The sequence below is a fragment of the Triturus cristatus genome, chromosome 6 (assembly GCF_964204655.1).
Source record: "Triturus cristatus chromosome 6, aTriCri1.1, whole genome shotgun sequence".
Lineage (NCBI taxonomy): Eukaryota > Metazoa > Chordata > Amphibia > Caudata > Salamandridae > Triturus > Triturus cristatus.
The window spans coordinates 1,441,241,590-1,441,266,933 of record NC_140589.1 but is presented as its reverse complement, the minus strand read 5'-3'; the positions used below and the strand labels follow the sequence as shown (position 1 = coordinate 1,441,266,933).

The 25,344-nt window shown below is 45.5% G+C and overlaps 1 protein-coding gene across 2 annotated transcripts in view; it reads right to left on the bottom strand.

Annotated features, from left to right (window-relative positions):
* Positions 1–230: 230 nt before the first annotated feature.
* Positions 231–25,344, bottom strand: part of EXO1 (exonuclease 1) — a 365,086-nt gene continuing 339,972 nt past the window's right edge. For both annotated transcript variants that reach the window (XM_085612501.1, XM_085612502.1), the window contains exon 14: positions 231–639. In XM_085612501.1, coding sequence (XP_085468627.1) covers positions 498–639 — 142 coding nt within the window. In that variant the 3' untranslated portion in view covers positions 231–497. The remainder of the gene's footprint in view (positions 640–25,344) is intronic.

Here is a 25,344-nt window from a genome sequence, read left to right as displayed (position 1 = left end):
ACTGATAAAGCATTTCAATGCCTCAACTAAAGAGCATATGATGCATAGCCTAAATTTCCAAGTTGCTAAATATTTAGTTGAATTCTGGAGAATTGAAAATGAGAATGCAAACAAAAAATTGAAACCTGACTTCTTTATTTTAAATGAGCAATTATGTCTACCCAAACTACAAAAGCTAAAAAATAAAACACACAATAGCAATTATCACAGATACTGAAATAAAATACAAATAGTTTTAAAATATTTTATTAACCACATAGGGTATTGTGTTGATTTTGCATTTTATATACTATAAAAAACAGAATCAAATCAGTTCCGTTTTATTTACAAGAAGCTCATACATTTTCTATACTTCTCTTGGTTTGCAAGTTGATGATGTCGGCAAACTGTCACCACCAGGTGACCACAGGAAACTATGCCAAGAGGGCAACCAAGGCAATTTCATCTGCTGGATAGAACCAGTGGCTTTTAGTCAATCCCATTCATTTGCTAACTGTTCATTTAAAAATCGATCTCTGAACACGGCTGCAATCAGGTTTCTTATAAATGTCTTCTTCAGTTTCGGGAGTAAGCGCTAGGTTGTCTTTTACCGGAGACAGAGGCTCGGAAGACTTACAAGACGAGATCTTCTCTGAATCTCTGCAAAAGAAAGAAGTTTGTGGCATAATTTAAATGAATTTAAACATATCTGTAAAACTGTCTTTTTTAAAGTTCTATTTCAACTACAGAAAGGAGTGCTCCTTAACGGTACTCACTCAACAACACAGGAATAATAGGCATCTCTAAATATCAATGAAATGGCAACACTTGCTTCTATAATTTTAACCAGTAGTTGTGTTTTTGCCGCCCTCTTGGACATGAAATTGTAATCAGACAGCATTCAATTACAGCAGCTGCTAACTGAAGGACTTCAATGAAACATACATGTTAAGGAAGATGGAGGATGCCGCCTGGAAGAGATGAGTCCACAGAGTTGGGCTGTGGGAATTAGGTTGCAGCCTTGGCTAAGGCCATTTCTGGATTACCTTGTGGGCCACACCGCGAGGAAGAGCAAGTGGTGAAAAAAAAATTGAATAAAGGAGAATTATGTCTGTCACAAGTCATTTGGCTTGAAAATAGTAGCAAATAGGTGAATGTGGATGATCACAAGGAGTTCAAGATCTCTCCAGCAGTAGGGGAACCATAGTGTAGCTTCCATTAGTGCAAATAGGGGAGTGGCACAGGGAATAAGCGGTGTGCGGTTCCAATTGCACTCCTATTATAGCTATCTCGCGCTAATTACCCGGGTTAGGGGTGTGTGTGTGTGTGTGTGTGTGTGGGGGTGGGCGGGGGAGGTCGCCTGCTTTCCTACGGCTCCTTTTCTACACCACTATGGTGGTGCACAACCCGTACTCAGAAAGACAGTGCATTCTGCGCACGTTCCTTGCTGTAGTTTGAACATGACTGCAATCATATTCTTCACTGCCGGTAGATCAAACTGGGACTCGCTTTAAGGGCTCCTGGGCCTGCGGAAAAGAAAATGTGAGTTGGCTTACAGACTTGGGAGATTGCTGCACTCCAATCAGGCTGGGATATTAAAAGTTCTTGGCTTTAAAAAGAGGCATAGTGGGGGTTCCTCTTTCATGCTCCTGGCCACAGGCCTGTGGAACCAGCTGCTGAGACATCAGAGATTAATGATTGAGGAGGGCAGTTTAAAAAAAGAACTGAAAACGTATCTTTTTAGCAGCTAAGGTAATAATGACCTTGGCTAGGTTTGCTCTTTGTTAGGCCTTGAATGCTGATGTTTAAGCACCAGGACACACTTGGAGTAGCTGCTTGCTATCTAAATAATCATCATTCATTGCACACCAAAACTGCGGATGTGGCACATATGTTTGAGAGGAATCAGTGTAACTAGGGGTCCACAACTCAGACATGCAGGTCTATGAACTTCCAGTCACTATTGGGGTATAGGTCATAGAAATAAAGACCTCATTGGAATTTGAGACAGAAGCACAAGGCAAGTACGAACTTGGGATCACAAGGGCTTGAAATATAGGAAAGACTTTAAGCTTCTTGTATAATTAGCCTTCATGTCCCAATGACAACTGATACGCATCTGCATTTTTTTCTTAGCCCAAGAGCTTGAATTATTTATTACAAGTTAGAGTTGTGTGTTATTTGTATCAGGAAAAAATGAAGAATTCTACAAAATGCATATTTCACAATGTTTAAAAAAAATGTTTTTACAAAAAGTAAAAAGTTACCTTTATGTGACTTGGACACAGTCCACAGTAGCTTCAACTGACAGGATCACATTCGATCAAAAGGCTTTTTCATCAGCCTGGGTAAAACCAAGTTAAAATCCAAAGAGACAGCAGGGCACCGTACCGAAGGGAGTAAACACACCAGTCTCAGTCTGGTGTCCCTTTATGGGTGCCACAGCTCACGAAAAGGATTTACAGGGCATATTCCCATAGGAGTCTATGGTATCCAAGTTCACTCCTGCCTTAGTTAGTTGGTGTCAAAAGAACACGGATTCATTAACTGAACATGTGAGCGGGTTAAAGTTCTTCACCAATATAAGGTGACAAAATTTGGGCCATTTGTTCTTCTAATGGGTTCTAGTGAGGCATTTAATACAGGCCCAAAAAGCCAATTCAACAGGAACTATGTGCTCAGTCTGAGCTATGGTAGGCATGAGTTGAAGCAATCGCTCTTCCTCAATGGAAAGGAACTCCCCTTTTTGCAGACAGACATGATCTCTGTCTAGGAGTTTAAGTAAGTCCAACAACTAGCCTAAATGGGGCCTGATCTTCTGAAGAACTCTTTCAATCAGAGGGAATAGGCGAAAGGCATGTGCACCCAACACCCAGTACCAGCCTTCCTACTCCCAAAGACATCAGGGGTACCCTGCTCATTTAAGAAGCAGCCCTCTCGCATTTGGGAGTTTTGATGGGTTACTAAGGAATCTATGAAACACCTTCACCTGAAAATGGGACCTATGACTTTTTGGAATTTCTCACACAAATGCGACAAGTAGAGATGCCTGCTCAGGCTGTCGACCTTTGAATTGTTCATACCAGCACTGTTGGAAATTAGCAGAAACATGCTCTTTTGTGGAGGCTACTTGCAAAGTGCTACAGCTAGTTGGTAAAGATGTGAGACATAAGTGTCACCTTGTTTTCGGATGTAAAATAGAGTGGTAGTCTTTATGAACCACTGCACCTTGGATTTCCCCATTGGGAGAAAGGCCTTCAATGCCAAGTAGATAACTGTCAGCCCCTCCAGGTTTATGTGCCAACACACATCTGAGTTATCTGACAAAGCATAAGTGGAGCGTTTAATATGCCTCCTAGCCACACTGTAATGAGTAGGAGATGTAGATGGTTCATGCTGAAGGAGCAATGCCACTATTCCAAGGTTGGAACCATGGATTAGTGCAAATCTCAAGCGCTCTTATTTCAGCTGGCACCAGTGTTCTGCCAGGTGCAGCGTTGGCATTCCACCATGAACCCTAGGTAATGCCTGGACTTCAGTCAGGGTGGTTACAGGGATGTAAACATTTTGAAGGTCCGTCAAGCACATTCAGTCATTGCTTTGTATTGCTACCACATCTGTGCTAAGTTAGCATCTTGAAGTTTTGAAGGCAGAGGAATAGATACAGATTGTAAATATCAGGATGAGGCAGTGATTTCCCCTCTTAGTCTTTTACAGGGAACTAGTGGGAGTAGAATATCGGTGCTTTGTTATCTGGGTCCAGTGATGGTAGTAAATGAAATTCATTCAGTCCATTAGCGAGGAGCTTGCCTCCTGTGATGGGGGCCCAGGAAGAACCTGATCTACTAGTAAGTCACTTGCACTTCATTGCCCAGGGCAAACCCACCCTTAATTATTTATTTTGTTTACAGGTGGAAAACCCCATCTGATGACGGGTCGAACAAGTTCTTCATATTTAAGAGAAGACTTATGACTTTCTCCATGCCCCTGGCTTCAGGTCTTGAGGACTTCAGTGATGAGTACTGCGAAATGACAGATTGTTTTTAGTGTCCCTTGTGGCTATGTCAAAGAGGTCGTGACCATCCACAGTTTCTGCTCCACAGATTCCTTGCCCAGGGTGTGCATGAACTGATAACCTTCCTGAACACTATCTAAGAGCAAGGAGGCATAGCACACAAGTTACTACTTGTGTAACGATATATCTGTAAGAGACATTAGTTAGTGATAGATTCCTTACCTTAGAATATTCCCCAGGCGTCAGTCTGGATCCGGAAAGTTTTCTGCTTAGCAGTACCCCGCGCACCAGTAGGTGGCGCCGTGCGGCTCTGCGCCTGTCACTGACGTCGTGCACGCCGGGACGACGTCACGGAGGAATACGTAGGCGCCACCCATGCGTGCTGACGTCCGTTCTGTACAACTTTCCGCGCCGAAATGCAGAGTCATGCGAGAAACTGACCTTTGGTGCATAAAATAGGGCCCTAAAAAGGGATGACCTTAATCCTAGTAATCAGTTCCCAGAACAGGGCGAATGGGTGGGGCGGTAAGGAATCTATCACTAACTAATGTCTCTTACAGATATATCGTTACACAAGTAGTAACTTGTGCATCTGAAAGAGACACGTTAGTGATAGATTCCTTACCTTAGAATAGATACCCCCGCAATACCAACCCCGGTGGTGGGTCTGCTAACAAGATTACACCAGAAAGTCACGGAGCACAGAGCAGCCAAAGAAGCCATCTCTACGGACCTGACTGTCAAGGCAGTAGTGTTTGGTAAACGTGTGCAGCGAGGCCCACGTAGCTGCCTGACAAATATCCTGCACCGCGTCCCAAAGACACCGCGTCCCAAGGCAGTAGTGGCTCCAGTTGCCCTGGTCGAATGGGCACGCAGACCCACAGGAGACTCCTTCTTGGCCAAGGAGTAACATGCTTTGATGCACAGAACGACCCACCGGGAGATGGTCCGTTTGTGCACCGCCCGACCTCTTTTGGCGCCCACGTAGCCAAAAAAGAGCTGATCATCCACCCGGAACTGCTGTGTACGCTGCAGATAGAATGCAAGTGCACGTTTAGGGTCCAGACCGTGGAGCCGCTCCTCTTCCCGTGAAGGATGCGGAGGCGGAAAAAAGGTGGGCAAAGTGATGGTCTGCCCGATGTGGAAGGGCGTGACAACCTTTGGCAAGAAAGAAGGACGTGTCCTCAGAACCACCTTGTCCGGATGAACAGAAAGGAAAGGAGGTTTGGAAGAAAGAGCCTGGCGCTCACTCACTCTCCTGGCAGAGGTGATAGCCACCAGGAAAGCTGTCTTGAGAGTAAGACGTCGTAAGGTACAGTTATGAAAGGGCTCAAAGGGAGTGCACATCAGAAAAGTCAAGACAAGATTCAAGTCCCACTGAGGCATGATGAAGGGCACAGGTGGGAACGTATGCGTAATGCCCTTAAGAAAACGGTTAACAACCGGGGACTTAAAAAGAGAAGGCTGATCAGGAAGCCGTAGGAAGGCAGAGATAGCCAAAAGATAACCTTTAAGAGTGCCCAGAGCAGAGCCCTGTTGGGCCAAAGAAAGAAGGAACAGGACAACCTCAGAAAGAGGGGCAGAAAGGGGATCCACAGTCTTAGCTGTGCACCATGCCACAAATCTGTTCCACCTACAGGCGTACACTGTTTTAGTGGAGGGACGCCTGGCTGCCAAGATGACATCACAGACTTCGGGAGGAAGATCGAAAGGTGTCAATCTCCAAGCATGGAGGTGGAGGCTGGACAGGTTCGGGTGGAGGACCGTCCCCTGCTGCTGCGACAGAAGATCCTCCCGAAGAGGCAGACGGATCAGGGGATCGATGCTCATACGGAGTAGCTCGGGATACCATACTCTTCAAACCTAGTCCGGAGCCACAAGAATAACTTGGGCCCGGTCGCGCCTGATCTTCTTCAGCACTCTGGGCAGAAGTGGCATAGGCAGAAAGGCGTTCAACAGACCACAGCTCCACTCGAGACGAAAAGCGTCTCCGAGCGAGTGCCGCCTTGGAAAGCAGAACTGATGACATTGCGCGTTCTCTTCGGTGGCGAATAGATCTAACCAAGGCTCTCCCCATCGCAGAAAGAGACCTTGCACCACATCCAAGTTCAGACGCCACTCGTGATCCACCATGCACCAGCGGCTGAGTTCGCCTGCCCTGGCGTTCAGAGAACCTGCCAGGTGTTGAATCACCAAGGTAATGCCTTGATGTCCCAGCCACGTCCAGAGGCACAGAGCCTCATGACAAAGGGTCCATGACCCCACCCCGCCCTGTTTGTTGCAATACCACATGGCGGTGGTGTTGTCCGTGAACACCTGCACTACACTTCCCCGGACAGAGGGAAGGAATGCCTTCAGTGCAAGCCGAATCGCCCGCAGCTCCAGAAGGTTGATATGGAGCCGGGACTCTGCCGGAGACCAGAGGCCTCTGATCTCTGCCTCTTCCATGTGGCCTCCCCAGCCCAGGAGGGACGCATCCGTCACTACCGTGTGCTCCGGTTGGGGAAGGGAGAGGGATCTGCCATTGACCCCATCGCGATTCGTGAGCCACCACTGCAATTGCCGTGCAGTGCCCTCCGAGATCTGGACATGATCGGACAGGTTGCCCTGATGCTGCGCCCACTGGAACTTCAGGTCCCACTGCAGAGCCCGCATATGCCAAATGGCATGCGGCACCAGCAGGATGCAGGAGGCCATCAAGCCCAGAAGCCGGAGGGACATTTTGACCGAAACCCAGGATAGAGGCTGAAAGAGCGGAACCATAGCCTGAATATCCCAGGCGCGCTGTTCGGGAGGATAAATCCGAAACAGAGTCGAATCCAGAACCGCTCTGATGAAAGGGAGCTTCTGAGAGGGACTCGGGTGCGACTTCGGCACATTGATGGAGAACCTCAGCAGATGCAGGAGGTCGGCCGCGTAGTCTGGAGGTGGGAGACAACTGCCTGGGGCGAACCCGCCTTCAACAGCCAGTCATCGAGGTAGGGGAAGACTGACACCCCTGACCTGCGCAGATGAGCTGCAACCACCGCCATCACCTTCGTGAACACCCGAGGGGCGCTGGTAAGGCCGAAGGGGAGCATAGCAAACTGAAAATGCTCCTGGTCTACCGTGAACCGCAGGTAACACCGGTGGGCCGGCAGGACGGAAATGTGAAAATAAGCGTCCTGCAAGTCCAACGCTACCATCCAGTCTCCTGGGCAGACAGGACCTGAGCTAGAGTCAGCATCTTGAACTTCTCCTTCCGGAGGAAGCGATTGACGTCCCGGCGGTCCAAGATGGGGCGCAGCCCCCCTTGTCCTTCTTGAGAACCAGGAAGTAGTGGGAATAGCAACCACTCCCTACTTCCTGATCAGGAACGTACTCGATGGCCCCCTTGGCCAGGATGGCCGTGACTTCCTGACGGAGAAGAGCCAAATGATCCCCCGACATGCAGAGGTACTGAGGTGGCATGGCTGGAGGAGAGGACAGAAAGGGGAGTGAGTAACCGTGGCGGATTATCTGCAGCACCCACTTGTCCAACGTAATCTCGCGCCAGTGGTGGAGGTGAACCCTGCCACCCACTGGCGTGGGGTGCCCCCTGAAGCTCAGATTAGGAAGGTGTTGAGGCGGAAGCGGCGGGGGTGGAAGTGGACTGCCCCGCACGCTGGTTACCAGACCCGCCCCTGCGGAACCCACGTCCGCAGCCTTGCTGAGGCTGGTTCTGCACAGGCTTGCTCGAAGAGCGCACCTGGGTCCCTGCCCTGGCCACGAAAGGAACAACACCCAGTTGTGGCAGGATTTTTCAAGGAAAGACCCAAAGACTTGGCCGTGGCACGAGAGTCTTTAAAGCGCTCCAGGGCATTGTCAGCCTTATCACCAAAGAGGCGGGAGCCATCGAAGGGCATGTCCATGAGCGAGCTCTGGACATCGGGTGAGAAGCCAGTGGAACGCAAACAGGTGTGGCGCTGCAAAGCCACCGTCGTGGAAAGCGCCCTGCCCAACGAATCAGCGATGTCCAAACCACACCTGATGGCAAACTTCGCAGCATCCTTGCCCTCCGCAATTGCTTGGGAAAGGACAGCCTGGACCTCCTCAGAGCACTGAGGCAGAACCTCCGCCACCGAATCCCACACTGCGTGGGAGTAACGGCCCAATAAGCAGGCGGTATTAACCGATCTCAACCCCAAACTGGCTAAGGAGAACAACCTCTTGCCATATTGGTCCAGCCTCTTAGAGTCCTTGTCTGGCGGAGCCAAGGGAAAGGCACTCTGTGATGTCGAGGCCTGAATGACCAGGCTCTCAGGCATGGGGTGAGTGGTCAAGAAGGCGGGATCACCAGGCGCCGGGCGATGACTCCTAGCGACGTTCTTATCCACCGGCGCCCCCCAGGCCGGCCGCAACCAAGTACCCAAGAGGACTTCGGTAAGGGCCTCATAGAAAGGGAGCAGCGGCTCCGACGACGTAGACGCCGTCTGGAGCACCTCCTTAAGGAGGTTGGTATTAAGGGCCACCGTAGGGAGGTCGAGGTGGAGAGCCTCCACGGCTCGACGCAGCACCATAGTGGAGGAAGCGCCCTCCTCCATAGTAGGCTGAGGCAAGGCAAACCCCGGAGCCGCATGGCGCCACCTACTGGCGCGCAGGGGTACCGCTAAGCAGAAAACTTTCCGGATCCAGACTGACGCCTGGGGAATATTCTAAGGTAAGGAATCTATCACTAACGTGTCTCTTTCAGATAGTCCAACTTATGACTGAGATACAGACGGCATATAGCCATTATGGCACGGACCTACTGTAAATTGCAAGAATCTTCTTTCCGTGAAACTCCAGAGATTTCACCTTCTTGTCTAAGTAGAATGGGCTTGCTTTGTCTTCAGGGAACTTAGAAAATTATGCAAGCAGACAGCATTCCCAACATCAATAAGACGGGCACCATCTGTGTGTCAGACACGATTTATGTTCTGTTGAGCATGCTCCATCTCATGGAGAAGTGAGTAGTAAAGAGCTACTTTTAACAGAGGACAATGTGTAAAAAAAGTAGTGTGTATAGTAGGATAATTCACAAGTAAAGATGCAATATCTTCCTTTGTTACAAAACAAAGGTATACATGAGAAATCTGTTGAAGATCATTACCTCCAACATGCAAAATAATTACATTTGGATGGTGCCAACAGGACATATTCTGTAATGTAAGGACCACTGCTCTCCATTTGAGACATAAATTCTAAGCCACTTTACTTCAACTCCAGCAAAACCCACATATATTTGACTAAGCTAAGCTCAACGAAATCCTGTTCTGTTCAGGAGACCCAGAAATCTCCTAGGTCGGATGCAGATTTCAGGAGAAATGCAAACCATCTTTACAGATCCAGTAAGAAATGGAAATGAAATGAAAGATAATGTCCACCAAAAATGTAAAGCACCTCAAGTAGATACATTAACCTCTGAATGATGAAAAACAATCAAGTCATAACCTAAACACATCAAACTACTAAATATGTGAATTATTTACTAAGTAAACTTTTTCTGTTGGGTACTTTCAATCGCCACCTCAATTAAATATTTGCGAACAATAATTGCCATACATCAATTATTATTTAAAATTGCACTCCATTTCATGGTTAATGTATGCAGAAATTAAAACAAATTACATAAACAACAACTTAAATATAAAAAAATCATTCACGACAAATAAACACACTTTTGTTTATACTATTTAAAGATGTTCATACTCAGCCTAGGTAAGCAAAAGGGTGCAAATTTTAGACTTAAAAAACACATGACCCCTACGAAAAAATGTCAACTTGTGCGTAAAGTGCATTGACATTTCTAAAAAAAAAAATCTGAAAAAACATTCACATTGAAAAAAGTAAAGGTTGACTATTATGTTGATAGAGGCTTTGCCATAAAAAAAATAAGAAGTAAATAAATGCAAGTTACAGTGCTACTTTCACCTCGAGTCCCAACCTGGCCATACTAAAAAAAAAACACCCACCTACAGCGTACTTTCTTCAGAACAATACAAACCTTTTCAAAATAACATTAGCCTGCTACCCCATCACATGCACTTCCACACAAGGAGATGCAACACCAGCCTTCACATGTGTATCCATCCGACATTAAATTACAAAACACACTCCTTCTTACAACTATCCACCTGGCACCGTAAACAAGTACACAACAAACATTACATGGGTAGACAACAAGTACAAGTATTACATGACTGCATACTCCCTAAAATGTAAATACGCAGCCATGTTTATGTACCCACAACCGACAATGTCTATATATATATATATATATATATATTCACTGAAAAAACCATAGGTTTCAGGGGTGTTATAGTTAGCTGGACTTTTCACTTGTACAAAACCAATGAAATTTCCCCGTTATAGTTAGTTCAGCTAACTATAACTCGCGCGCCCGCAATGCACTGCTGATGACGTCACATATTACATCACTCATGACATGGTCAGTGACATCACTTATGACATCACTGATGACATCTCAAATGACATCACTGATGACATCATCCAGTGAATGTGTGTTTTTCTGAAAATTAAATATGTTTTATATGTATATCTCAAGGTCGATGGAAGAATAAATGGGTATATAAGTGTCTAAATGGATGATTTGTTTTTGAAAAATTGATTGTGTAACTGACTGATTAAGTGTATCATAGTGAATACATGGCTTAGTGAGTAATGTTTAAATATGTAAATATCTATCAGTCTCTCACTTTGTGTATAAGTGGCTGCATGGGTTGGTGAGTAGCTAAATGGGTGTCTATATAGGTTATTAGTTGTTTTTTTGAGTATTAGTCTGAGTGTCTGCATGGTTCGGTGGGGGGTATTATGTAGTGCATAGGTGCACGAATGAGTGACTCACTGTTTGTATGTGTTGAAGACAGCATGTGTGCAGGACTGTATGGGTGGAGGAGTGTGTGTATGGGTGTGTTAGTGAGTGAATGACTGTCTCAATAATGTCTTTATGAGTAACTACATATGTTTTAAACTAGTATATGTGACTATTGGTGTATATAAGTGAGTATATGTGTGAGTGAGAGATTGAAAGAGTTCCTGTATGAATAAGTATGTGTTTCTATAAGTGATTGTTTAAAAGACTAAGTATGTGTAAGTTTCCGTAGAAGTAAGTGTGGTGGTGTGTGTATAACTGTATATGCAAGTAAATGTATGTTTGATTCTTTATTAGCATGAGTGACTATGTGTGTGAGTAACTCTATGAATGAGTGGCATTGTGTAACAGGATGTATAGGTGTATGAGTACATATGATGAGTGAGTACATGTATGAGTGACTGTATAGGACTGTTGGTGAATGAGTGGATGTGTATGTTAGAATTACTGAAGAGGTTGTTGTAACTGGTATTGGTATGTCCATTGTTTTGAAAAATATAGTCTCTATTTTTGACTGTGTATCAAAAGGTTATATTAGGGTGAGAGGAGGTCTGCCACTCTATCACAAGGATGATGTCATCAGTGATGTCATTTGAGATGTCATCAGTGATGTCACTGACCATGTCATGAGTGATGTAATATGTGACGTCATCAGCAGTGCATTGCGGGCGCGCGAGTTATAGTTAGCTGAACTAACTATAACGGGGGAATTTCAATGGTTTTGTACAAGTGAAAAGTCCAGCTAACTATAACACCCCTGAAACCTATGGTTTTTTCAGTGAATTTCTGAGGTTTTTTAAATGCTAATTCCTAACTATAACGTGCCTGAAACCTATGGTTTTTTCTGTGAATTTCAAAGGTTTTTTAAATGCTAATTTCTAACTATGCCTAAAGAGATAAGACATGTGAAGAAAGAAGAAAAAATGCACAGAAAGAAAAAAAAAAGAAGTGCAGAAAGAAGCAACAGAAGTCCTCAAAGACGAAGAAAAGTGCAGGAAGAAGGATAACGTGCAGAAAGAACAAAAAGAAGAGCAGAAAGAAGCCTTGTTGCAAAATCATCCTGTACCCTCAACTTTTTCAGACAGACAGATACTGGTGGTAACTGAGTCTGACTAACCAGTCCTAGAGCCAGTGCTATGTTAAAAGACACTTAGAATACAATGAAAACACCTACATACACTAGGGAACATTATGCGTTGGGGTCCCCCTGTGATTAGCATGACCTCCTCTGTAAGCCCCTAGTATATAATAGGGCAGGGGGATTAAAACAGGCCACAGGGCGTTCTTGCACACGTTAACTCAGGCCCCGTCCCCTCCCTTCACCACTGTGTAAACACGCCCTGTGTCCGTTTTTAGTTGGGAGATGAAGTTCATTTAAATCCTGAGGGTCCCTAGGGTCCAACTAGCCCACTAGGTACCTCCAGTAAGTGCCACAGAGCTGCGTTGCAGAGAGGTGTAAAAAGTGGCACGGCCTGGACCACCTCCCTGCAGTGGCACTTACTGGAAGCACTTGGTGGGCTAGTTAGCCCCCAGGGGCCCTCAGTATTGAAGGGAAATTATATCCCCAATTTAAAACGTGCCATAGTGCGTGTTTGCACACATCACCTCAGGCCCCGTCCCCTCCCTTCACCACTGTGTAAACGCGCCCTGTGGCTGTTCTAAGTTGAGAGATTAAGTCCCCTTGAATCCTAAGGGTCCCTAGGGTCAAACTAGACCACTAGGTACCTCCAGTAAGCGCCACAGAGCTGTGTTGCAGAGAGGTGTAAAAAGGGGCTTGGCCTCAGAACACCTGTCTGCAGCGCAGCTCCCTGGCGCATACTGGAGATGCCTGTTGGGCTAGTTGGCCCTCAGGGACCCTCAGTATTGAAGAGGAATTAATTCCCCAACTTACAACTCGCCAGGGGGCGCGTTTGCAGAGTACTGCAAGGAGGGGGCGTGGCCTCCGGCACGATGCCAGTCTTTTATTTATTTTAATTTTTTAAGAAGGGGGGCTGTGTGGTTCCCCTTCTTATTCTAATTTATTGGCCCCGATGACCCCATCCCCCAGGGCCTGTCTCCTAATTATATTTTTTTGACCCCAATCCCCAGGGTCGGCCACTGTTTTTTATTATTTAAAAAAAATATATATTTATAGACACACCTAGGACATGCTGGACAAACCGTACGTACCTATCACCATGACGATTTGCGTGATATTCATTAAAAGGCGACTATGCATACAATGAATCCACGTGGAATGTATTTACACCACTAGTGAAGCTCTGACATGTCTGATGCCCTACCCTGCCTAATCCCAGTAGACACCCTTGTCGTTTATTTATACAAACATGGGTAGCTATTGACGGGCACATTTAATACACATGCACACCAAGCCATTCAAAGGGGATTCGACAAAAATTCGACCAAAACTATGCAAGAAACCCCCCTCACGGTTAATAAAACACACATCCACTGCCGGATGTGTAATACTTTTTATTTTACTCTCTGGAAAGGGGACAAACATCACTTGAGAGGCACAGCGCGCTCCTGGCAGAGCCCAATGCTGTGTTACACCCACCATTGCCTGCTGAGTGCCACACACCTCTGTGTTGTATTCCACTAGCTAGTGCATATGCTATGACACTCTCTAGCCCATGTGCACTGTAACACCACCCCGTGAATATGTCATGCCACACTTGTCTTCGCACGGGTTATATTGCCCCATCTAACGTGCCTTCCTCGATGCCTATGTTATAACGCACAGTGCTATGCCATACATATTACAATCTGGGATCCATAGCTTTGTCACAGTGCATATGCAATGTTACACTCCCCAGCACATATTTTATATTACAACTTTAGAGACTAGTTAGGTTACACAACACTGCCCTGTGCATATTACACTCCAAGGCGCATATCGCATAGCACGCGCTACTGCCTGTGCTATCTCGCGCTCTCCAAGGAATCTGTCATTGCGCACAATGTATTGCATATTATATTTCACGCCCGGTTCATCTTGTATCACACTTTTTGGTGCATAGTTTATACCATACACTATATCTAGTTTTCATTTTCAATCGTGCTCTCAGGACTATGTTCTATATAACACTGTGTTCACCTACCCTTTTCACGGGCATTACATTTTGCGATAGGGGGTGGAGGGTCAGGGGGTGTTTCTGCCAAGTGAGCCCGGAGTCACAGTCACAAACGTCCTCTTCTTCCTGAATAAAAGTGAGATTATGCTGCATACTTGTTCATATTTTAAGTAGTTCGCACAGACACACGTTTTAAAAACAATAAAGTTCCTAATACCCGCCTTCTCTGAACAGTTAGCTTGCTGCCCCATCCCCCTCCTCCCTATCCTCTGTTGTGTGAATCCATGGACTAGCCTCCTCCCTCCTGCCATGCATGGTCTGATGTGCTGCCACTGCCCTCAATTTAGTATGATGTACCAGTCCACTCCTCCTGCCCTCCATTGCCCAATTCTATGCCCCATCATTGACCTCCTGCTTAAACTCTGTGCTTAGCTTGCTGCCCCTATTCTCCTTCCCCCTGCCCTCCGATGTCTTTGTGCATGCCCCTGCTCCATCCTTTTTGCCCACCATGTTCCATGACCTGCCACTCCTATCTACTCTGAGTGTTCTGTTGAGCTGCCACTCCCCTCCCACCTGCCTAGCATTGTCAGATGACTGTAACCTGTCCCTGCCACCTCCACCCTGCCTGTCCACATGCCATGCCCCATCCTCTTCCTCCTGTCCTATATGGTCCATTGTACTGCCACACCCTTCTGCCCTCCCTGGTCTGTTGTGCTGCAACTGCTCCTCCTGCCTGCCCTGGCACGGTCTGTTGTGAGGCCCCTTCCCCTGAACTTTCTTGTCTGTGCACAGGTCCTGACCCTCCCTTCTATCCTCCATCATCCTTTGTGCATGCCCCTGCACCCTCCTTCTTGCCCATCATAGCCATTGTGCTGCCACTAACCCCCCCACTTGCCATGCATGGTCTTCTGTGCTGCCATGGCCCCTCCCACCTTCCCTGTGTGGTCAGTTAGCTGCCCCTGACCCCCTCCCACCTTCCCTCCATGGTCTGTGTGTATTCCATCACAGTCTCACTGTTGCTCTTCATGGTGTGTCTTGCTTCTAGTGCCCATCCTGCCTGACCTCCATGGCTATCTTGCTGCTCCTGCCCTGCCCCCTTGCCCCCAGCCCTCCGTTTACATGTGCAGACCGCTACTCCCTCCTGGCTTGTTTGTTCCATTGTAATGCCCCTGATCCGTCCCTCCTGCCCTTTATGGTCTGTTATGCTGCAGCTTTCTCTCCTGTCTGTCCATTATGGTCAGCTAGCTACCATTGCCTCTTGCCCCTCTGTTCTCTGTTGTCCATGTGCATGGTCCTGTCCCCTCCCTCTTGCTTTCTATGGATTATTGTGCTGCACTCCCGTCCCGCATGCCCTGTGTGGTGTATTGTGCTGCTGCAAACCCTGATGCCTGCCCTGCAGGGTCAGTTTGGTGCACCTCTCCATGTCCCTCCTGTCCTCTGTTATCCAAGTCCATGTCCTTACCCCATTTCCCTCCATGATCCAATGTACCATACTTGCGAACATTTTTAACTTGGTAAGAGGGAGATTTTGAAAAAAAAGTGGGGTATTGATTTTCCCCTTTGAGTTACATTGAAAAAGAGGAGATTGTAGACAGGAGACAGATCAAATAAAGCCCATTTGAGCTTAAAAACATTGGACGTTTCCTGGCTGAATCAGGTTTGTTGGCATGTATGGTTGTACTACCGTTGCCTCTTCCTTCTGCCCACAATGGTCTATTACATTGCCACAGCCTCTCTTGCAAGTCCTGTATTGTTGGTTTGTTGCCCCTGCCCCCCTTTCCACTGCCCTCCATAGTCTGTTGTGCTGCCACGGCCCTCCCTGCCTGCTCAGTGTGGTTAAATTGTTGCCTTTGCACCCTCCTGCCTGCCTTCAATTTTCAGAGTCCGTGCCCCTGGCCTCTGCCTCTCAACAGTATCCTAATGAACAACTAGATTGCTAACATTCTATATTTATTACAAAAGTGTGGAACACCTGACGTCATCTTGATATAATCAAAACTGTAATACCTAGAGCATTTCCTTTAGAAATTACATATATGAGAGGGTCTTATTGGCATCAAAATTATGGTTAGTGCTCTAAAAGACTAAAATAAGGACATATTTTCTGAGTTTTCAAATAGCAACAAAGCACTTTTAAATTATTTGTTATCTTTATGTTTTTTTATCCAGTTGACCACTTGATTAAATGTTGCACTTAGGGGAGAGGATGTGGTGTTACTTCCAGAACTGCAGACTTTGCAACTGGGGAACCAGGTTGGAGTTTCTGCTTCAGCTCGACATTCTGAGATTCTGGTCAAATCACTTAGTCTCCTCATGTCTACAACCAAAATGAATTTGTTCTTGTGTGATGTAACCAATGCTCATGTAAAGCACTCCAATACCTGACAAGTCTGCACGATATAACACTGCAAAAACACAAAATAATAAGTGTTTTGCACACTTCTGTCATTGGGCTATATTTGGGCTACATCTGGGTGATTTTGGGCTACATTTGGGCTCTTTTGTCTGCGGTGGCCATCTTGGGAGATTTATTTGTTATGAAGTTTCCTAATTTCCTCATGTACTGCAGTCTCCTCAGTAGGAAATACTTTCAGTTTTTTACTTTGATTCCATCAAGAAGGCATTCAGATGTGTCACACATTTGCCATAAATTCAGAATGTTAGCACTCTTTTTGCTCATTAGATCACTGTAGTAAAGCTACTGCTCACCAGGGAAAACTGCTGCTGGTATTGAAAGTGCATGTTTCAGTCTGCATTTTTTAATGAAATAGAAGAGGATTTGAGAAGTCACTCAAAATGTGCCCTCATTTTTCTTTCTGCAGCACTAATCATACTTTTTATGGAAAAATGAACCCCCTCATTTTGTTCCTTTTTAAATTAAATGTTTTAAGAGTTACCACTTTAATCCAAGCAAGATGGCTTCAGGTGTGCCATACGTTTATCATAAGTAGGACTGTTAGCGCTCTAGTTGTTCTTTGGAACACTCTGGGAAGCTGCAGTAGAACACAAAGGAAGCAACTGACAGTCTCTGCCCTTGTTGGATGTACATGTTTTACTGAGAATGTCAGACTTCATTCTCACATGACTGAGAAAGATAATGTGAATTTACAGAAAATAAGCTCTCAGTTTAGCTTATAGATCACCTTCCAAACCTCTGTGGGAAAAGCATGAGAAAATATTTTTCTCTCAATCATGATATCCCAGCAGAAGGCTTTTTCACATGGTGAAATCACCTTAGAACCTACCACAATTCCTAAAATGAGTATGGTACCATCAACAAATGATTTATAATGTAACTAAAGTCTTAAAACCTTCTATTAACTGCAATGCTTTTTAATGAGGTGCTATCATGTATATTGGTCCCAAGATGGCTGCCAACACTTCTTGGATGAAGTGCTGACAGCCAATCAGATCTCAGGATGAGATGTGTGGTTAGGCTCCGCCCACATATATATATGATTTTACTTTTGATTTTCTCAGGAACTACTGAACAGATTGACACCAGACCTGCAAAAGGCACATCCCTGACCTGAGGACTACCTCGCTGCCAAATTTCAAGTAATTCTGTTCAGCCGTTCGGGCTGTACCTTGTACTAAAGGTCCCTATGGAAAATTGCATGGGGAAAACGTGTTTTGGGACCTCCCTTTTTTCTCAGCCCCCGCTTGACGAATCCCCCCGAGACTTTCAGGGTAGGAGCGGAGCGCCCCACCTATTTTGAAAATTTCGCGAGGAATCGTCAACCGGCGCCAAAGTTATTCCAAATATAATGTTGCGGATTTCCTATGGAAACACGGTCCTAACTATAACTATCTACTGGCGACCGCCAGTAGATTATATATATATATATATATATATATATATATATATATATATATATATATTACCTACTGGCGATAGCCAGTAGGTAGTTATAGTTAGGACCACGTTTCCATAGGAAAACCTCAACATTCTATTTTGAATAACTTTGGCGCCGGTCGACGAATCCTCGCGAATTTTTCAAAATAGGTGGGGCGCTACGCTCCGCTCCTACCCTGAAAGTCTCGGGGGGATTCGTCAAGCGGGGGCTGAGATAAAAGGGGGGTCCCAAAACGCGTTTTTCCCATGCATTTTTCCATAGGACCTTTAGAACGAGCTACAGCCCGAATGGCTGAACAGAAATACTCGAAATTTGGCAGAGAGGTAGTCCCTAGGTCAAGGAAGTGCCTTTTGTAGGTTTGGTGTAAATCTGTTCAGTAGATTCTGAGAAAATAGCCTTTGAATCAATATATATATCTGTATGCGCGCAGAGTGCGCGCTGGGTGCGCGCACCTTGCCGTGCGCGAGCGCAATTCTGATTGGTTGTTAGATCTTAGTAAACATTCGAATCGGTGGAAGTCAGGAAGCGGCGGCCGCCATTTTGTCTATCGCATAAAGAGGGGGTGATAAACAAAGGGGGAGCACTTGAAAAGGGGGCAGAGTGGGAAGAAATAGACCCAGTAGGCATTGTAAGGGGGTCAAAGTAGGACCTTGTAGGGCAAAAAAAAAAGAATAATATTTTGAAAAAAAATATCGCCGAGTGCGCGCACCCTGCGCGCACCCGAAAAAAAAAAATAATAAAAGAAATTTTAAAAAAATTGCATTTAAGTGTTAAATAAAAAAAACACTATCCACACTTACCCCACCCCCTGTGCTTTTGGTGGCCGAAGGCCACCAAATGTACAGGGCTTATGTTAAGGGCAAAAAACACTATCCACACTTACCCCACCCCCTGTGCTTTTGGTGGCCGAAGGCCACCAAATGTACAGGGCTTATTATAAGGGAAAAAAACTTAGCATTTAAAAAACCGTACTAATTCACTGAAAAAACCATAGGTTTCACACACGTTATAGTTAGGAATTAGCATTTAAAAAACCTTGCAAATTCACTGAAAAAACCATAGGTTTCACACATGTTATAGTTAGCGGAAATTTTACTGATAAAAAACCTGTGAAATTGCCCCGTTATAGTTAGCGCAGGCAACTAGAACTCACGCGACTGCAATCTTCTGCTGATGACATATGTGTCTTTATGAAAAAAAAATATTTGTAATATATGTATAGCTAAAAATGTATGGAAGAAGACATGGGCAAATAAGTGTCTAAATACAGTATTAGCATCAGCAGATGATTGCGGTCGCGTGAGTTATAGTTGCCTGCGCTAACTAGAACGGGGCAATTTCACAGGTTTTTTATCAGTAAAATTTCCGCTAACTATAACATGTGTGAAACCTATGGTTTTTTCAGTGAATATATATATATATATATATATATATATATACATACACACCCTACATCAATAGCTTCACACTCCATCCTACACACACAATCCGACACCCACACAACGACAATCTTATGCCAACATGCTTACAATAAGAAAATGCATGATTTTGCATGATCACCCCATTTGTTTGGGGCTGAAGCGATTGATTTTTAGACTCTGTACATAGGGAACCTGCTAAGCTGGCCCCAGTGCATGTGCTCTGACCCTTAAAACCTTGTCAAAATGTTTAGAAGCCCTGATTGGCACATTTAACTTACCTACAAGTCCCTAGTAGTTTGTACCAGTGCACCCAGGGCCTGTAAGTTAAAAGTCACCAGTAGACTGCAACCTCTATTGTGCCACCAGTAAAGTGACAAAGCAAAGTATGTCTTTAGGCCTGTCTTTGCAGCCTGAGTGGGCAGTTTTAAAACTGCACATTCGACCTGGTAAAATAAACCATTTGCTAGGTCCAAGCCTTTCTTTTTAATATTAATACAACACCGCCTAAGGTAGACCCTAAATACCCATAAGACTGGGTATTTAAAACATAAGATATGTGTACTTAGGTGTTTACACATCCTGGCAGTGCAAAAATCCCAAAGTCATTTTTCACTGTGGAAAGGTTGTCTATTCAATAGAAAAGTGCTGGGCTACATTATAACACCTTATAATGCACAACTTGAGTTTGAGAATAGCTAGAACCTTAATTCAAGGTCCCAAACTAATAGTAATTTAAATTCCAATATAATGGTCAAGTTGGATTCTAAATTACTATCTGAAAATGCCAACTATTAGAAAGTTGGCATTTTTTTGCCTAGGCTAACTGTGCCTTTTGCCAGTGTTTAGCGTCACCTGTTAATTACTATCCTGTGATGAGATATGCATTGCGCTCAGACAGTTGACAAAAGGCTTGGGTGTGTAAAGATAATTTTGCCCTGGCAGGATGGCCATCTGGGCTGTTCCAAGGAGCTTAATTCCACTTCAAATGGAGCCTACCCTGTCACAAGCCTACCCTGTCACAAGCAGACATACGCACACATAACTGCCCTCTTCTTTTTTCTGCTTGCCAGCCAGGCACTAATCCCAGTGGGAGATGGGCTACTCCAAGAACCGGTTTAGAGTGACTACAAGGGAAGGTTTGCCCACTGTCATAGCCGCTCCGCTCTGTGAGCAGAGGGAGCCCTGCACAAGGGAAGACATTTTCTGCCATATTGGTTTTAGGTAGAGAGGGGCACTGAGGGATAGTTTATAGTAAAACACACAGGACGTGCTACAAAAGTGGTTTGGGGCACCCCTGGGAACCTTTACCCAATTTGTTAGAGAGTGACCTGGAGTCTCCTCGGGGTTTGGAATGCACTCCTCTGACCCTAAAACCTGCATAACTGAACATTAGAAACTTTTCCATGACCTTTCCTCCAGAGATCGAGGTTGATGTCAAAGCCGCCAAACTGCTGGTCGGATTCAACTTGCCAGTTTCCACGCTAAAGGGATTTTTTCTTCCACAAAAGTTTTTAAGCCCAAATGTAGAAGGCCTTCACCAAGGTCAGCATTGGACAGCATATGACTACCAACAAGACCTTTCTGGGCATGGATTCCGGACCTCGCCATCATGGAACTTTTCCACAGTGCCAGGGTTTTCACTGGAATCGAGGTTCACTCCGAGGGCCCGCATTTTAGTAGTCTGCCATCGTTGAGTCCTCCATTTTATTTATTTATTATTTGTCGGATTTGTATAGCGCATAGCTGCCCCAGCGCGACCAAAGACAGTGAGGGTGGCTGACGGGAAGGCAGTTATGCGAGAGTCGGGAAAAGCCAGGTCTTGATAGCTTTTCGGAAAACCAAATGACTCTGGATCTCTCTGATCGTAACAGGAAGCAGATTCCAGAGTTGCACCACAAGACACCGGAACGAGCGGCCCCCAGCTCTCGCTCTCACAACACGGGGGACACTTGCTAACACCTGGTTGGCCGATCTAAGAGACCGCCGAGGCACATAAAGCTGAAGCAAATTAGACAGACCCAAGGGAGCCTGTTGAGTAAGGATCTTATGCGAAACACAAAGAGTTTTAAATTGGATTAGTTTCTCAACAGGCAACCAATGTAACTTGGGCAGGACATGGGAAACAGAAACAGATCTCGGTAGTGCCACCAGAATGCGAGCCGCAGCATTCTGGATCCTCTGCAAGCGCTGAACACAAGACTTATTGGCCCCAAGATTCAGTGAGTTGCCATAATCCAGTCTGGACAAAATTGTCGCCTGGATAATGGTCTGACGTACCCTAGGGGGGGAAAAACCGAGTAAAGGCTCCAGGCCGCGCAGTAGGCCAAAACATGTCCCCGCCACGGCTTTAGCTAGTGTATCAAACGTAAGCCCGCTGTTGACCCAGACCCCCAGGTTCTTGACTGCCTCTTTAGGCACAGGGGCCGGTTTAAGGCTGTCTGGCCAGCACTGCTCGGACCACAGGTCTCGGTCTTTCCCAAATAACAGCACCTCGGATTTACTGGCATTCAGCTGCAGGCGATTAGTTGCCATCCAGCCTGCAACCTCTACCAGGTCCTACTTAAACCTTCCTAGGCTGGTGGTTTTTCTTAGAGAAAGCGATCACCAATTGGGTGTCATCGGCGTATGACACCAATGACAACCGTCTTCCCCCTAGCCACCTGTGCGAGAGGTTGCATATAAATGTTAAACAGAAGAGGGCTCAGGATGGAACCCTGAGGCAACCCCTGTTGCAAAGCACACTTCTGAGAATGAAATGGTGGCACCCAAATCTGGAAAGATCTTCCCGTCAGAAAGGCTCGGCACCAATCCAAAGCCCGATCCCTCACTCCGATGTCATGCAAACGCTTCAACAAAATTTTGTGGGAAACAGTGTCAAAAGCGGCACTTAGATCTAAAAGAACCAAGGCCGCAGAATCACCTACATCCAGAATCCCTCGGATTTCCTCCGTCACAGCCAACAGAGCAGACTCTGTGCCGTGGCGAGCTCTAAAACGATTCTGTGAAGGGTCAAGAATTGCATTCTGCTCAGTAAACTCAGTAAGAGAAGTATGCAAGTGCAATTCCACCATTTTTGCCAAAAAAGGACCTTGTGAGATAGGGCGATAATTGCCTGGCTCACCCGGATCCAGAGATGGTTTCTTTAGCAGGGGAGTAACTTTCGCATGTTTCCATGATGCTGGTACTTTAGCTGAGGCCAGGGAAAGATTAACCAGTTCCAAGCATACTGGCGTGATCGTAGGAAGAAACTAAAAAAAAATGTAGGTGTCAATGGGTCAATTGGTGAGCCCGATTTAATTTTCCTGCAAAGGATCTCCAGATCTGTGAGAGATAGCAAAGAAAATGATAGCAGGCTGTTTGTTTCTTGGGAGACCGGGACGTCAGGCCCGATCTTACTGCCAGAACTAACCACCGGGGGAAGGCTTTGATATATCTTTTCAACCTTGTTGACAAAATACTTGGCCAGGTCATTGCACTGACTATTAGATGAAATAGGAGAGATCCCGGACACACCACCATTCTTCATATTCTTGAGCAGGGAGAAGATGGTCTTGGATGGAATAGAACTATCTAGGATTTTATTACCGACATACTTAGCCCTTGCTCTCCGAGTTAATTTATGGTAGTGTTTGATGGCCGCCCGATAGTTGGTTTTCTCTGCTACATCGTACGTGCGCCTCCACACTCGCTCAAGTTATTTGCAGTGTTTTTTGGCTTTAGAAAGGGACTCTTTGAACCAAGGTTTAGACTGCCCACGATTTTTCCTGGTCAGCTTAGCCGGGATACAACTATCCAGGCCTGATATCACCCAATCGTGGACTCGCGTATCAGCAGCCTCTATATACTGTGGCAGTTGTGGCCTGTGGCTAGACCAATAAGCAGACAAACCACTGCTGTCTAGCTTATGCCACGGTCGTTTCAGAACAGAGGTCGAGCAATACTCTCTCGGCTGACCCCGCCACCGCAGTGTGAAGACAACCAAAAAATGATCTGTCCAACACTGTGGGACCGGAGGATAGACCTTCAGCACGGCAAGGTTTGAAAATAAAGGATCTAGTAAATGCCCAGCGGCATGCGTGTGCTCACGCACCCACTGGGTCAATTGAAGAGCCTCTAGGTCAGCCAGGAAGCCTGCAATCTTGGTCTTCCCGATGTTTTCACAATGAAGATTCAAATCTCCTATAATGCTGAAATTCGCAGCTTGACTAGCGAACAACATGGCTTTGTTCACTAGGTCTTCCCTGAAAGCTCCAGATGGCCCAGGCGGACGATAGATAAGAAAGCCTGAAATGGTGAGGTTGGGATTCAGCGTAATTTTAAATAGGGCGCTTTCGCGGTCCGTCACGTTTTCCCTAATAAAACTGCAAGAGTAGACGTTTTTCATAATAATTGCAATCCCGCCCCCCCCCCGTTTCCCCAGTCTATTTAGACTCTCCATAACAAATCCAGAAGGGAGAGCCAACCAAGATTCTGCAATGGAATCTTGGGTAAGCCATGTTTCCGTTAAAAAAAGGACATCAGGGGATTCATCCTCCAAAAGGTCGAAAACCTCAGCATGATGTTTAGCCAGGGATCAACAGTTCAGGCTCATGAACCTGAAATCCGTGTTGTCAGGAGGGCAGGGCTTCAACGCCTCCCTGTGAGTTGAAACAAACAGATATTGCATTTAACAGGACCATCCAGTGGATGCCACGGTAAAGAAGGGCATTTGGATTGCATCCCTACCAACTCAGCACGCTAGTAGCTCTGGAGTGTAATAGGAGAAAGGGCAAGGGGTCTGGCAACTGGCGACGGCCTAGCGCGGACGGGCGCAGACAGGCTTGCCTTTGGCGCGCCTTCGGCCATCGTCCATTGGACACAGCCTGCAGACCGAACTGCTGACGAAGACTTTTATCTATAAATCAGAAGGTAAACTGTCCACCAGTACAAACCTGGTCTCTGTATCTGAGCTGCGGTCCATCGCGGTCCTTTGACTTGGACCCAGACTAGTGCAACCAGATAACAACAACTGGCGCTTTGAGGCGTTATTTTGACATAACACTTCTAAACATCATCTCTCCGATTCCCTACATCTGTTTTTGTCATTGTGGTGTCTATCTGCTCATTAAATGAAACACTATTTTTATAAACTGGGGTGGGATTTTTATTCCGTTTTCTACTTCTTAACTGTTTTGGAACTGATAAATGCTTTACACGCTTCTCTTAAGTTAAGCCTGTCTACTGTCTAAGGTTGAGCTCAGGTTTGAATTATTGATGTCTAACTGAACCTGGTAAGGAATTGTGCCATTATTACTTGGTGGGGGATTCACGTTCCTCTACACAACAAATAATGCGCTTTCTCACACTTATCTTCATACACTTAAGCACAAACAATAATACACACCCACAATCATAACACACATTTCCAACATTATATGTCAAACATTATCTGTCATACACCCACGCAACATTTAACAATGCTAAAAAGACACTCTACAAAAATGTAGCAACGTAATCAAACATCCTTTTATACACATACAATGAATCATTTCCTCAAGCACATCAAATTTCACTGTACGCAAGTAATAAAAAGGGTGACAGGTATCAAAAAACACACACACTCTCTAATACAGATAGGCAAAATTGACATCATACATAAAAATAATCACAATCAAACAGCTGGACCAACATTGCATGCCAATACAACAACCCTCAGGCACCCATACAGCCACTATTTAACAATCCTCTACCGTGCAACTTCAATACATTTGTCACATTATTATACAAAAATAAGTCTGGAAAAAACACATTATTTGAATTTTTCTCAAGTAATAACAGGTGTGGGAGTTAAGTTTGATACAGTAAGGTGAGAGTGGAACATTAGTTAAAGGGAGCACCTTAGCAGGGGAATTCGTTTTTTTATGCTAATTTAACACGTTATTCAAAATGGTGATGCTGCCTAGGCTTGTTTATTATTTCACAAACCTGCCTATTATCCCTCGTGGAATGTTCCGCATGTTGGAAGGCATGCTGGAGAACTTACTCGGTAATAAAGGCAGGTGCAGAGTTGCTCTGGCCAAGCTTCAATCGCCTACAGCTGCAGGGGGCCTTGGTGCCCAGAATTTTT